At 48.8% G+C, this 14,792-nt stretch overlaps 1 protein-coding gene across 1 annotated transcript in view; it reads right to left on the bottom strand.

Moving 5' to 3' along the window:
- Positions 1–3,717, bottom strand: part of TCF7L1 (transcription factor 7 like 1) — a gene marked incomplete at its 5' end in the record, with an annotated part of 159,748 nt that extends 156,031 nt beyond the window's left edge. Inside the window, 3 exons of the mRNA XM_025453769.3 lie at positions 2,991–3,118; positions 3,332–3,395; positions 3,487–3,717. Coding sequence (XP_025309554.2) covers positions 2,991–3,118; positions 3,332–3,395; positions 3,487–3,717 — 423 coding nt within the window. The remainder of the gene's footprint in view (positions 1–2,990; positions 3,119–3,331; positions 3,396–3,486) is intronic.
- Positions 3,718–14,792: the final 11,075 nt, after the last annotated feature.

The following is a 14,792-nucleotide window of genomic DNA, read 5'->3' on the forward strand; positions in this document are numbered from 1 at the left end:
CTTCCCAGCCTCCCAGCCAAGCCAGAGTGCAGGGCAAAGGTAATGCATGGGGAAGAGATGGCCAGCCCCCAGTCATCCCAGCAGGAATGATGCCAGGGGATAAGGGTGTTGCAGCCCTGCCGCTTGCTATTCCGAGGGTCAATTAACACCCTGAGAACACTCCAGCCAATCCCTACTTTTGCTTGTGGCTTGGTATTTCCAGAAAGTGTAAGAGCAGCGGAGAAGTGAAGTCACCCAATTTTATACTACTTACAGGCTTTAGACGAGCAACGCCTAAGGTCGTGAAATTTATTAGTAAAACAAAAAAAGACCCAGGATGCCAAAGACAGACCAGATCATGTATTCTAGGCACCCCCTCCCACACTTCAGTACCTCCCCCACCTATCCCCAACCCCCTATCTATCCTACATTCACTTTACCAGGCTTGGACCCCAACAGAGGGCCACTTTGTCAGCACCTACTGTTTGCCTACTGTGAGAACCACATTAATTACAACAATATAATCATCCACAGGAAAAGCATCATCTCAACCTTACAGTCCAGACAATCAAGTGCTTAAGTGTTTCCTCACTTGCTTTCCTAAAAGCCCACGATGCTCAAGGATAGGGTCAAAATTAGCAGGTTCTACGGAGCTCATCTAACTGCAGGACACTTTCCCAGTACATCCATGAACTTTGTAACCAGACAGGCCTAACGTAGCTCAAGGCAGGCACATAAGGGGCTCAGAAACAACAGGAAATTGAAACTACTTCTGTCAGGGCAGTTCACCAGGGAGACATGATTTCCTACAGGAGTGGGACAGGGCAGACTAAGTCCCTGAGGAAAGGCTGCCGGCTAGAGACTCCAGTGTCCCTGGAGGCTTCAAAGGAAGACGGTGACATGGGCCAGGGCAGGGAACAGCTGCAGGAACGAGCAGGGACTGTCAGAGACAGGCAGAAAAAGGTTGGGTTCTCCAAGGAGGGCTCCAACATTCCCAGGCAGCCCTGGATTTGGGAAATCTGGAATCCCCAGCGCCAGGGAGAACTGGCCTGTGAGAGTTCTTAGGCAAAAGAACATGTAAGGTGAAAGCAGGAAGGCAGGGCAGTAGAAGATGGTAGAAAGAAGGGATCGGAAACACACACAGAAAACCTGTCCCCTGGGGTGGGGGTGGGGAGCAAGCAATGAAGCCAGGCAGTTGTTAGAGTCGCCAGAGTCGCCACTCAAAGAGGAAGAATCAAAACACCCTACGCAGAACTGGATAGGTGGAAGGAATATCCTGCTTGAGGGAAATAATTGGTCATATTTGGGACATTTCTGGTGACTTTATCTGTACCACGACCTGGATCAGTGCTGACTCACAGACCTTAATGCCTCCCAGGCTCCTCTTTCCAGATGTACATCTAATGGCAAATGGAAAAATGGGACTTTGTTAGTATCACCCTCTCACACACAAAGTTCCAGGGACCCTAGCAAAACGGCTTTCAAAACCCTTTGGGAACTGAGCTACGTCGGCCCACAGGAAAAAGAATCAGTGAAAACCTAAACAAAGTAGCTGGAGCTTGTTTTGCTCGACTTTTACTTTAACCACTTTCAATATGAATAAGAAAAGGCACCAGTCAGATGCCCAGATCCAGCTTATATTCAGGACTGCCTGGGGTGCTCTGAAGCAGGGACAAAGCTGCCGGGCTTTCCCTGCTGGAAAGGTGAAGGTGTGTGGTCCCACGCCCCTCTCCCCAGGTAGGAGCGCCCTACCTCCCCTCTCACATCCCTTCCGGCCAGGAGAGCGCCTTCGCTGAACCCACAGCGGGGCCTCCACTCTCCACCGACCCTGTGCCATGACAGCAGGCAGCGCCCATTCAGCACCAGGCACTTCTCAGCCGGCCCTTTCATTGTGATCATTATTTAGGCATAAACTGAGCCTGTCGGGCCTGCTCCCGAGGCGCCAACACCTCCCGCCCCCCACATCAAGAACGACCTGGTGGGCACCGGGAAGCAAAGAGAACCACGACGGTGCGCGTGGCGCCCAAGAGACAGCGAGTCGGAGGCTGACACGCAGTCACAGTAGACGGGTGCTCTGCCATCGACCCCAGCACCTGGGCAGCCCACCCTGGGATGGGGAAAGGTGGTGCCTCGCGGGTACACAAAGGCCTCGCCGGCCCTGGGCTGCGCCCCTCGCGACGCGGGGGGCGCCAGTTTAGGGCCAGGGAGGGGGCGATGGAATCCACCCTCATTTGCACGTCGTCTGGGGCCCGGTCAATTTGCTTAATCACGGCTCTAAATGCCAGCGCGCACCACACAATGCGCGCCCATTAACAGGTTTAAAGTGTCGCTGCGCTCGCTTTAAATGAGAAAAGCCGGCAACAAAGGGGGAAAAAGCCAAGTTCCTCAACTTGAAGAATGCCTCGGGTCACCCTCGAAATCATCTAGGCCAGTTTAAAATCCCAAGCTCCGCAGAGCAGTTGAGGCCCTGCCCGAAGGCTGGGGGTGGGGAGGGGAGGGGTGTGAATAATCCGCCACGAACACTGGGTTTCTTAGGAACCGACTCACAGCCGCGCAGTGGAACTGAGGTCGGGGGCGACGTCGCCAACCCAGCTCCCCCGGCCCATTGCCCAAGTGCCAGGGCAAAGCTGACGGATTTCCAAGAAGGAAAGCGAGACGCCCCCCGCCCCCACCACCACCACCACCACCAAAAAAAAAAAAAAAAAAGCCGGCACAAATCCAGGTTTTCCTTTACTGCCGGCAAAGAATCTTGGAGGCCAGGGAACACCCCCAGCAGTGGACCCCAGAACGTCTCCCCAGCAGAACAGGAAAACGTAAAGGAACTTTACTTTCATCCAGGCACGGACCAGCGCAGCCTAACGCTGGGCCGCCACAGAACAGTTCAACTCCCAACTCCGCAAACACTTTCTGCCCAGGATCCTCCCGGGACGGCCCCATCCCCCACCCCATCGCCGAGCCTGGGGGCGCATCCCGCCGCCCCCCCCCCCCGCCCCGGCCCGACGGGCACTCACCGTGCGCGCTCCTCCGGGAGACAAGGGTCCGTTGGAGAGGTACGGACTGCTCAAGTCCGGGATCATCAGGAACGGGTACCCGGGGTACGGGGGGCCCTTAAAGAACGCGCCGTCCTGGGGCCTTCTCACTGCGGGCAAGACCGAGGCGGGGGTGAGGCCTGGGCCCCGGGACGGCGCGGCGGCAGGGCCCCCGGGCGGGGACCGCGCTGCAGGACGGCCGCGGCCGCGGGGGGCGGAGAGCAGGGGCTCGGCCGCGGGGCCAGGGGAGCCGGGGGCGGCCTGGGGTCAGGCGCCCGGCGCGGCGGGGCCCGGGGCTGGGGGCCGCCCCGACCCGCACGTACCTTCGGCGAAGTAGTCCCGCGGCTTCTGGAAGGCGTCCCGGGCGGGCTGCGGGCGCCTCTCCGCCTGCGGAGGAGACACAAAGGCGAGGGCGGGTGAGCGGGTGAGCGGGCGTGGGGCCGGGGTCCCCCGAGGTCGGCCGCGGGAGCCCCCTTACCTCCGAGTCCGAGCTGCTGCTCTGGTTCTCCGACTCGTTGACCAGGGACGACTTGACCTCGTCCAGGTCCCGCTGCGCGGAGGCACTGTCGCTGCTCGGCTCCTGCTCCTCGCCCCCCTCGTCTTGGAAGGGGATCAGCTCGTCGTTCGCCCCGAGGTCGTCCCCTCCGCCGGCCGCCCCGGCGCCCGAGCCGCCGCCGCCGCCGCCGCCCCCGCCGCCCCCGCCGCCCCCGCCGCCGCCGCCGCCGCCGCCGAGCTGGGGCATGGTGGGGCCGCTGCTCTCCGAGCCCCTCGCCGCCCGCGCCCGGCCCGGCCCGGCCCGGCCCAGGCGCCCGCCCCTCCCTCGCTCGCTGCCTCCGGCTCGCCCGCCCGCTCGGCTCGCCGCCGCGGCGGCCGCAGCAACAAAGTTTGACAGGGCGTGGCCCGGCGGGAAGCGGCCCGCGCGGGCGGCCGGGGCGGGGGCGGCTGCGCTCGGGCCCCTGCGGCAGCGCCCAGCCCAGGGCTCCCCAAGTCGCCGCCGCCGCCGCCGCCGCCGCCGCCGCCGCCGCCGCCTGCTCGGCCGGGGCGTCCCAGCGCCTGGTCCGCCGGGGAGGGGCGAGCGGCGGAGGAAGGAGGGATCGCCGGTCTGGGCAGGGGGGCGGAGGGAGGAGCCCCGGCTGCAAGCTGACACCCGCGCGCCTCGCCGAACCCGGAGAGCTCCGGCGCGCACACACTCGCTCGCGCTCACACTCGCACTCCGCTCGCTCACACCTTCCGGGGGCTGCGCCTCCCCGCCGCGCGCACCGCCCTCGCCCCCCGCCTCGGCCCGACCCGCTCCGCGGCGCCTCGCCCGCGCCCTCCGGCCCCCGCCCCCGCCAGGCATCCCCTAACTTTCTTCCGAAGAACCCCCAGAACTCCGCGCCGCTTGCACACCCCCTCCCGCCGCACCGGCGCGCTGGCGGGCGGCACTGCCCCCTGCGGGAGAGCTGCGGACGCGCAGACCCGCGGCGGCGGCCCCCGGAGCTCGCGACCCCGCCAGCCGGCTCGCCCTCCCGGAGGCGGAGGACGGAGGGTCGGGCAACTGGTGGCTCCCGGGGAGATCCCGGCTGCCTTCCGCTCCTCACCCCGCGGGGTTCCAACGCGTCCCCTCCCCAGCCTAGGGTTTACCTGGCTCAGGTGTCTAAAGTCGCTGGCCACAGAAGTCCCGAAGATCACCTTCGCCCCAGAGTTCCGGACCGGGTCCGTAAGCCACTGACTCAGAGTCTTGGTTTCAGAGACCATTCGGATTTGGTTCGTTGAGAAGGAAAATTGTGTGCCTGTGACCTCAGAAGCCATTCACAGAGCTGCCTCGGAAGCCGAGGAGCATATATAAAAAACAACCCCACCAGGGCAGCCCCGGTGGCGCAGCGGTTTAGTGTAGCCTGCAGCCCGGGTGTGATCCTGGAGACCCGGGATCGAGTCCCACATCGGGCTCCCTGCATGGAGCCTGCTTCTGTCTCTCTCTCTCTCTTTCTCTCTGTGTCTCTATGAATAAATAAATAAAATCTTTAAAAAAAAAAAGAAAGAAAGAAAGAAAGAAAAGAAAAGAAAACCCAACCAGCCTCATGCTTGGTTACCTCTTATAATTACATTAACATAGCATCCCTCTCCAGCCAGTTTGGGAAAGTTTTAAAAAGTGGATCTCGGGGATCCACAGTGAGGAAGTGTTGGCGAAAGCATCCATTTTAAAAGCAAACTAAGAGGCAGTATGGGAATACCTAAAACTATTTTCAGCACAACTGGCCAGGGGTCTTTTCTCCAGTGATTCCACCCCCCCCCCCCCCCACACACACACACACACGAACAACGTCAGAGATACAAGTACAAGAAGTTCAAAGCAGGGAGGTTGAAAGGATGAGTTCTGGGTCTCACAGTCAGTGTATGTGCAGCACCCCGCTCATCAGAATGAGGCCCCTGCACATGTGGATCCTAGAATGATTTTGGAGAAACATTAAATGAAAGTATATATGACATCCACTCTTTCATTTTGTTCTTTAAAAATTAAATATATATGTTTCGGTACAGAAAGAAGTCTGCAAAGATACACACCAAGTTATCAAATACATCTGAGAAAGGGGATAGAAGAGAGCCTGTTTTGTTCCGTTTTCTACATACTTTACTGTTTATCACAACCAAAGATGCCTTACCTCTTTTTACACAATTGATACATGAACAGTCTCAAAACTTCCAAGCAATATCCATGGATCTTGAATAGTATCTTGAGTAAAAAGTAAAAGTCCTTCTGTCCCGGTTTGCTGTACCTCACTCTGGTTAGACACTGTTGCTGGTTGGGTGTATCCTTCCAGACATTTTCCCAGGCACATGTAAACACATATACAAACATTCAGATTTACTTTCACATAAATAGAATTATACTGTTCCTGTTATTGTGCGATATTTCATTTTTACAGGTTTCTAAAAGAAAGCTTTTCATGTGGCCCATAAACATGAAAACCCTACTGTATTAGTTTTCCATAATTGCTGTAACAAATTACCACAAATTTGGTGGCTTAAAACACTGGAAATGCATTCTCTTGCTGTGGTGGAGGCCGGAAGTCCAAAATGAGTTTCACTAAATCAAAATCAAGGTGTTGGCAGGACCAAATTCCCTCCTGGGGCTGTAGGGAGAGTAGTATGTTCCTTGCCTCTTTCAGCTTTTAGTGGCTGCCTGCATTCTGTGAGATCTTCGCTCCAGTACCTGCCTCTGTGGCCACACTCTCTCTCTGTCAAATTTCTCTCTGCTTCCTTCTTATTAGAAAGACACTTGTGATCTCATGTAGGGCCCACCCAGATAATCTTGGATAATCTCCTCACTCAAGCTCCTTAATTTAATCACATCTGCAAAGACCCCTTTTCCTTATAAGGTAACATGCACAGGTTCTGGGATTAATACAGGAACGGATCTTTGGGAGGAAGCCATTATCAGCCAGCTGCACCTATCGACCTTGGAGAGATCCAAACTGAAAGAGCACAGAGATAACACGTTTTTCTTCTATCAGATTGGCCAAGGCAGAAAACAGTAACACCCAGCACTGGTCCCTCTGCCGGGAATACACACAGCTGCTGGGCATGACTGTGTGTAACATTTCTGAAGGGAAGTTTGGCAATAGCTATGAAAAACCTTTAAATGCATATACCTTTGACTCATCTATATACTTCTAGGATTTTACACCAAGAAAGTAACCAGGTGCACGGGTAAACCCTTACAAGTGTGTTCATCACAGAAAAAAATGGAAGCAACTTCATTGTTCCCAAATAGGGAATTGTTAAATAAAATCATGATACATTCATTGGATGGAATGCTATGACATTGTGGAAATATGTTTGTCAATGTGGAAAGAGGCTCATCATAGTGAAAGTAGCAGATTAAAATGAATGTATGTAGGGATCCCTGGGTGGCGCAGCGGTTTGGCACCTGCCTTTGGCCCAGGGCGCAATCCTGGAGACCCGGGATCGAATCCCACATCGGGCTCCCGGTGCATGGAGCCTGCTTCTCCCTCTGCCTATGTCTCTTGCCTCTCTCTCTCTCTCTCTCTCTCTCTCTGTGTGACTATCATAAATTAAAATAAAAAATGAATGTATATAGATTTCATGGGTGCCTAGGTGGCTCAGTTGGTTAAGTACCAGACTCTTGATCTCAGAGTCCTGAGTTCAAGTCCCACATTGAGCTCTATGTTGGGTGTGGCACCTACTTTAAAAAAAAAATAAATTTAAAAAAATGTAAATGGACTTCTGCTTTCCATTCTAATGGAACATTAATGTCAGATTGGCTTCTCCACCAAGAACCACTGTAAATGCTGGTTAAAATACTAAAGTAAAACAAAAACAAACAAAACCCAGCTGATTCCAAGGCATCAGAGTTAATCAATTCAGCCAGGACTTAAGGAGTCAAGATACCAAAGAGAAACAAAGTTCCTTGAAGTTTATATTTACTATTTTATCCCCTGAGAGCATTTGGTAATTTGCAAATAATGCAAAGAAGCCAAACAAAAATCAACTGTCTACAGCAGGCAAGCTATAGCTTCCTGCTTGGTCCATAGGGTCTATGTGCTAAGAATGATTTTTACATTTTTTAATGGTTCCCCACATAAATCAAAGAAGGATAATAGTTTGTGACATGAAAATTATATCAAATTCAAATTTCTGTGTTGGTAAATAAAATTTTAATAGAACATAGTTCTAACTAAGTTACATATTGCCTATGGCTGATTACAAACTAAAATGTCAGAGTTTAGTATTGCAGCAGAGACTGCGTGGTGTTCTCATTGTTTTTACACCACCACTTTCTACACTACAAAATAGAGATGAAGTGTTTCAAGTGCCATGTACATCACTCAGACCAATTTACAAAACTTGTGGAAAAATAAGGTGTTTATAGCCTGTAGTATTATATTATTCGCCAGCAAGTACTTTGCAGAAAATATTTACTTTCTGCTTTTGGATTCCTTTTACAAAGCATTCATTACCTGAAGAAATTTTTCCCCAGATTGTATTTTTTGGTTTACTATTTCTGGAGGAATGAATATTCCTTCCAGGTGGTCCAAAAGTTGCCTGGCATCTAAACCAGCTTAATATAGAAGTATGTGTTTGAAGCACTGTTCATATTGCTACAGTCTGTTCATGATGTATCTGCTGTGGTTCATAATGAATTTTCCCAGCTATGTCATTTAGTCTTTTTGCAAATACGGAGTTATATCATTTTACGGATGAGTTAATATTTGAGCAAGAGGACATACTCTACTCATTCCATGAGTTTTAAGAATTTTCCCATGTATTAAAAATCCCACTGAATCATCCTAATAAATGGTTATGAAGCATTCTTTGGATTTAAAAATTAAAGTTGTGCAAGAAACCCATCATCCCCGCTGTTCTTAAGATGGAGAACTATGCAAAATCCAAAGTCATGAGGATTTTGGTTTGCATTCAGGTTCTGCTCATTACTATGTGACTCTGGAAAGGTCAAGTTCACATCCTAACGCCTTGATTTCCTCATCTATGAATCAGGGAAACAGAGCCACGGGTTGCCCTCTCTACTCTTGATTTTACAGCCAAATCAGCTGTCAAGGACACTTTTGGCCTAATTTCCAATTGGGGAGATGTGAAATATGAGGTAGAGGAGAGATGACAATCTATCAGCATAAGTTTTATGCTTCCATGTCTTCCTCTACCAAGTTCACTTTCCTTTTCAATTTACTATGGACTTCCCAGCTATTGATCACTTTGAGTTATTGTTCTCAGCAAAATTACATATGCTTTATTTTCCTTTTCTCTCTGATTTTGAAAGAGGAGGTGGCACTCTAGTACCTTCCTTTAGTAGCAGCTTCAAAAATATTCCACTATTGGGGCACCTGGCTACATCAGTTGGTGAAGTGTGCCACTCTTGATCTCAGGATTATGAATTTGAGTCCCTCGCTGGTGTAGAGATTATTTAAAAATAAAACCTTTTTTTTTTTTTTAAGATTCATTTATTTTTTAGAGAGAGAGCAGCAGGGAGGGGCAGAGGGAGAGGGAGAGAGTGTCTCAAGCACACTCCGTGCTGTGTGAGGAGCCCAATGCAGGGCTTCCTCTCATGACCCCAAGATCATGACTTGAGCAAACCAAGAGTCAGACACTTAACCAACTGCGCCACCCAGGCACCTCCAAAATAAAATTTTTAGAAAGAAAAGTATTCCAGTATCTCAAAGTGGGACATATACGGTTTTGATAAAGGGAGTTAATTTTTGCTGCCATAGCCCTATGATTAACCAAATTCCAATATAAACTTTCCAATCCCAATTCTTGTCATCTTTTGGATTATTCTTTTCTTTATTTCTTTAAAGGAGGCTCCACACTCAACATGGGACTCAAACTCACAAACCTGAGATCAAGGGTCACATGTTCTACCAATTAAGCCAGCCAGGTGGCCCATTTTGGGGGTTTTTAAATAGTGTTTATTACTATTTTTCCAAATTATGAAAGAAATTTTGGTGCCACCAAAAATCTGAAATGATAGTTAGTAAGCAGTGCTATTTTCTGGAGATAAACTGATAGGGCACTTTTTACCTTCTACATTTTGTGCGTGTATGTATGTGTACATGTGTGTATACATGTATTAGGTTCATAAAATATATATATATATTGAAAAAATTCTGCTTTATTACAGAAAATGGACAATTCACAAAATGTTGAAAGCATGGTGAAAGAGAAAAGGATGCAAAAGTGTGTTGCAGAATTGATGTGGACAAGATACATTTGCCATGGCTGGCACTGTACACCAGTTTCCATCTCACACATTGCTGGTCTTTTTTTTTTTAAGATTTTATTTATTTATTCATGAGACACAGAGAGAAGGGGGGGGGGAGAGAGGGAGAGAGAGGCAGAGACACAGACAAGACAAAGAGAGAAGCAGGCTCCATACAGGGAGCCGGATACAAGACCTGATCCTGGGACTCCAGGATCACACCCTGGGCTGAAGGCAGATGCTCAGCCATTGAGCCACACAGGCGTCCCGTATTGCTGGTCTTATACACTGGCTGGTGCTGCTACCCTGCTGCCCTACTCCCCAGGGGAGCACCACCAGGCTGCAACCACCAATGCACCAAAAAGCATGTGCCATGATTCTCCTTCTTTGCATTATTAACCTCTGATTCAAGGGTGATTCAAGGTGAATGTATCTGTTTGTCAAAGTCTAGATCATATATCCTATGGCGCGGCTGCAAGGAAGAGTAGGAAAATGAGAGCTAGAAGAGCAGTTTTAGATCAGGTTGTCAGGAACCAGAATCTGATAAGGAGATTTGTGCTCAGATTTATTGGGGAATGATCTCAGGAACACTATCTGCAAGTGAGGGAGTGAGGCGGGATTAAGTTCAATGGAAAAGTTGAACTGCAAAGCAGTCGCAACAGAGAACTCAGTCAATCCCACAGAGAGCTCTAGAGCTGGAATATTCTTTTAGATTTACCCCAAATTGAGGCAAGAGGCCAGACCTTTGTTCTCTTGCACTGAGTAGTTATTGAATATGGGCTACCACCAGAATGGGGCCATACTCTTCGGCAAGCCAACTCTCCTTCGCCCAGAGCAATTTCTAGGGAAAGATTCAGCGGTGAGCCAATGGGAGCCAATACTGCTGGTGGCTGAGGAAGTGAGCATCTCAGTCCTTAAAGGGGGAATTCTATATGGCACACCACAGCTTCCACTACAGCCTATCCCTTGCACCATTTGGATCTTCTTCCTTTCTTTAGTCCGTTCACTTCATCTGGGAACAGCTTAATGGTTCTGAATGATCTCATTTCCTGGGAAAACTTTCGTGAGAAAAGTTAGCAGGATAAACTACAGCCCTCACTGCTTTAGCTCATCTCATGTCACAGTCTCCCTCACTAATACACATTCCAGTCTAGAATTCTCACCTTCAATCTAGATGGCTTATCTGATGGATGGCCCAGACCCTCAGTACTGGAGTGGTCTGAGCGCATCATCAACCGTACTTTTCTTAGACTGCAGCTGCTTCCTTTGTCTATTTACCATAAATATTAAGCAAGGAAAAAAATATTAAGCAAGGAGTAGAAAGATTTTTCAGTGAATCACTCGGGTGCAAAATGCATTCTTTCCTACCTGGATTGAGTAACAGCAATCCTATCTCCTCATGATCACAATCAATTAATTACCCATGACAAGATAGTTATTTCTTTTCTTTCTTGTTAAGTCTCATGTCATGAGAAACCCAAAGTGACTGGGCAGTAGCTTTAGGGAACTTTTACTCCATCCCCTAGAGGAAGCAATCTCCTCTGGGAAACAGGAGCTCCAGAACTAAACATTGAGGGGACCGAAGGCTCAAATTTCCCAAGTTGGTCAGTGGAAGTGATGGAAGTGGAGTCATGTAGTTTGTCTGTTTGGACAATACACCATATAATGGTTATTGATTTAAGGTGTGTATTGCATCCTGGAGGATAATGTCCCATTCTTATTGAGCGTCATCTCTCAAATGATACCTCAGCCATACCTTCCAAAGACTATTCCATCACTTTATTAGTCCAGAAGCTTTTGGGTGACCTGGTATATGATAGGAGCTGTGATCTGTTTATCATGTGGTCATTGCCCCATCTTCCTTACTGTAAATTGAGTTTCTTGGGCCAGAAGTGATGTTATGCAGAATTAATTCGCTACTGGTAGATCATTTCATAAGTCCTCAGATAGTTATTCCCCAAGGCACAGTAGACAGAAAAGCAAGCACGACTAAATCCACGACATGTATTACTTCTAGTCAAAGGGAAGGAAGCAACACTCCTTTCAGAGGGGCCCAATAATCAGCTTGGCACCAAGTGGCTATTTGGTTTCCTTGAGGAATGGCGCTACAGTGGGGACCCAGCATTATTGGCCTCTGTTGCTGGCAGGTTTGGGTACTGCATAGCAGTAGTAGCTAGATCAGCCTCAGCGGGTGGAAGCTCCTTCTTATGTGCCAATTCCTTGTCTCCAAACATGCCACGATGACTATTCCACTCCTGAGCCAACTGTGTCAGCACTGGGGCAGATTACAGAGTTTGGCTGACGGTAACCTGCCTGAATCATTTGCCTGTTTAGTTGTCTGGTGGCTCTTCTGTGGGTGGATGCTCTTTTATGGTCAGTGAAATGCAATACAAAAATATTCACACTTTTTGCCCACTTCCTTAGGTCTCTCCATATGAGGCACTGGCAAGCTTAAAGCCCACAGACCAAATCCACCCAGGGCCTGTTTGTAAATAAAGTTTTATGGGAACAAAGCCATGATCGTTTATTTACATATTGTTGTTTAGGGCTGCTTTTGCGCTACAGCAGAACAGAAGAATTGCTTCAACAGCCATGATGTGGCCTGTAAGTCTAAAACAATTGCTCTGATCCTTTACATAAAAACTTTTGCAGACTACTGATCTACTGGTTTCTTTCCAAGACCTTGTCCCCAATTTCCTTTCAGGTTTTTGATAAATTAAGCCATTTGACACTGCCTTTAACTCTGTGTATATTTTTATCTTTGGTCACTTCTCTTTCTACACAGAGTAGATGACTAGATGTATCACCCAAAGCTCTCACAATTCAAAGGACCTCCCCCAGATATTTTTTCAGGGTCACTCCTGAGTAAGACAGTAGTGTATCAGTAGTCTGCTTTTGGCTTATACCTACATATCAAGGCAATTCACCCAAGAATCAACCTCAATCCTTTGCTTCTGTCAGCTTGTAATCTCAGGAAGAGGCATCAGGTCATCAGGGCATCAAGGGAGGATGAAACCATGGTCTATTTGCTTGAGTAGCTTACTTTGGCCTCTGGCCCCACTTGATCTGTACTACTTAAATTTTATAATGGATTGCTGCTAGGTTCACTCAGCCTTATGACTTGGCAGGTCTGAGAGACCAGCTCATGATGGGCAGTTCTGGCCACATGGTCACTTGATGTCTCAGAGTCATTATGTCCCATCTTTGTTATGGCCCACAAGTATTCCAGGAGCTGTTTATAGTCTTGGACTTGGGATCCCTGGGTGGCGCAGCGGTTTGGCACCTGCCTTTGGCCCAGGGCGTGATTCTGGAGACCCAGGATCGAATCCCACATCGGGCTCCCGGTGCATGGAGCCTGCTTCTCCCTCTGCCTATGTCTCTGCCTCTCTCTCTCTCTCTCTCTGTGATTATCATAAATAAATAAAAATTTAAAAAAATTTATAGTCTTGGACTTGCCATATACTCCTCATAGGTCTTCTTTCTCCATAGAAACCTCTACTATCACAAAGTCTCCTGGATTACATGATCCAAGTGGCAGGATTGCTTATGATGTCATGTGAATCAGGTGTAGAGACTTTTTTTGCCTTGGGCTCCACTTGATGTTGTCAGCCTTCCATGTGATCCAATAAATAGGTTGGAGTAGTTCTCCCCAGTATGAAACATTCTTTTTTTTTTTAAATTTTTATTTATTTATGATAGCCACACACAGAGAGAGAGAGGCAGAGACACAGGCAGAGGGAGAAGCAGGCTCCATGCACCGGGAGCCCGATGTGGGATTCGATCCCGGGTCTCCAGGATCGCGCCCTGGGCCAAAGGCAGGCGCTAAACTGCTGCGCCACCCAGGGATCCCCCAGTATGAAACATTCTATCTCCAGAACTCAAAGAGGCTAGCAAAGTGTTGTGTCTCCTTATCAGTGGACCCCTAAACCCTTTATTAATGTGGTAGGCCCCAGAATCTAGCTAGGATTTAAACCCCCTTCTTTGGAGAGCATGGACAACAGACTTGCCATTTCTTCCTCACATGGTCCAATTAACATGATATGTTGTCATAGTGGACCAAAGTCATGTTCTTCAAGATGTTCAGATAGTCTAGATCTATTGGCACTATATTATGATGGTGTGCTAAATTTAAAATATGTTCACAAACTCAGTAGAGCATGCAACTCTTGATCTTGGGGTTGTAAGTTTGAGCCCCACATTAGGTGTAGAGATTACTTGAAAATAAAATCTTAAAAAATAAATAAATAAAATAAAATTTGTCCTTCATACTCCTTGCTTCAGGAGGTAGAGCCTAATTTCTGTCCCCTTGTAGATCACCTGTTCTCAGATGGTCCCACAGAATCAAGCATTAATTACCTATTGTGGTGGTCAGTTCATCAATGCATCCTTGTACTGGCTTTCTCTGTTTCTCTGTTTCTCTCTTTTATTTTTAATTAAAAAATTTTTTTAATTTAGTAAACTCTACATCCTGTGGGGTTTAAACTACACCCCTGAGATCAAGAGTCATGTGCTCTCACCCTGGGTCCAGGGACCCAGGTACCCTTCCCTGTCTCTCTTTCTTTCTTTCTTTTTCTTCTTCCTTTTCTTTCTTTTCTTTTCTTTCTTTCTTTTTCTCTTTCTTTCTTTCTTTCTTTCTTTCTTTCTTTCTTTCTTTCTTTCGTTTAAAGATTTTATGTATTTGAGAGGGGGAGAGAGAGAAGGAAAAAGAGAGAGAGAGAGAGCATGAGTGGGGAGAGGGGCAGAGGGAGAGAGAGAAGCATACTTCCTGCTGAGCAGGGAGCCTGACATGGGCTCCATCCCAGGACCCCGGGATCATGACCTGAGCCCAAGGCAGATGCTTAACTGACTGAGCCACCCAGGTGCCCCCCCATTTCTTACTTCTCTTGTTCCCTGGGCTCACCTTCCCCAAAAAACTATCTGCACACAATCTTTTGTCTACTTTAAGGAAGACCTACAAGATAATATAAAAAAGGGGCGTGCTGAGGAGGAACAGCTGTTGACCTGGCAGCCTCAGCTCCAGCATATCAGTGGCTCCCATGCTCTGCCTCTCCCCCAGTGAAGATGCGACC

This window comes from Canis lupus, chromosome 17 (assembly GCF_003254725.2).
Source record: "Canis lupus dingo isolate Sandy chromosome 17, ASM325472v2, whole genome shotgun sequence".
Taxonomy (NCBI): Eukaryota; Metazoa; Chordata; class Mammalia; order Carnivora; family Canidae; genus Canis; species Canis lupus.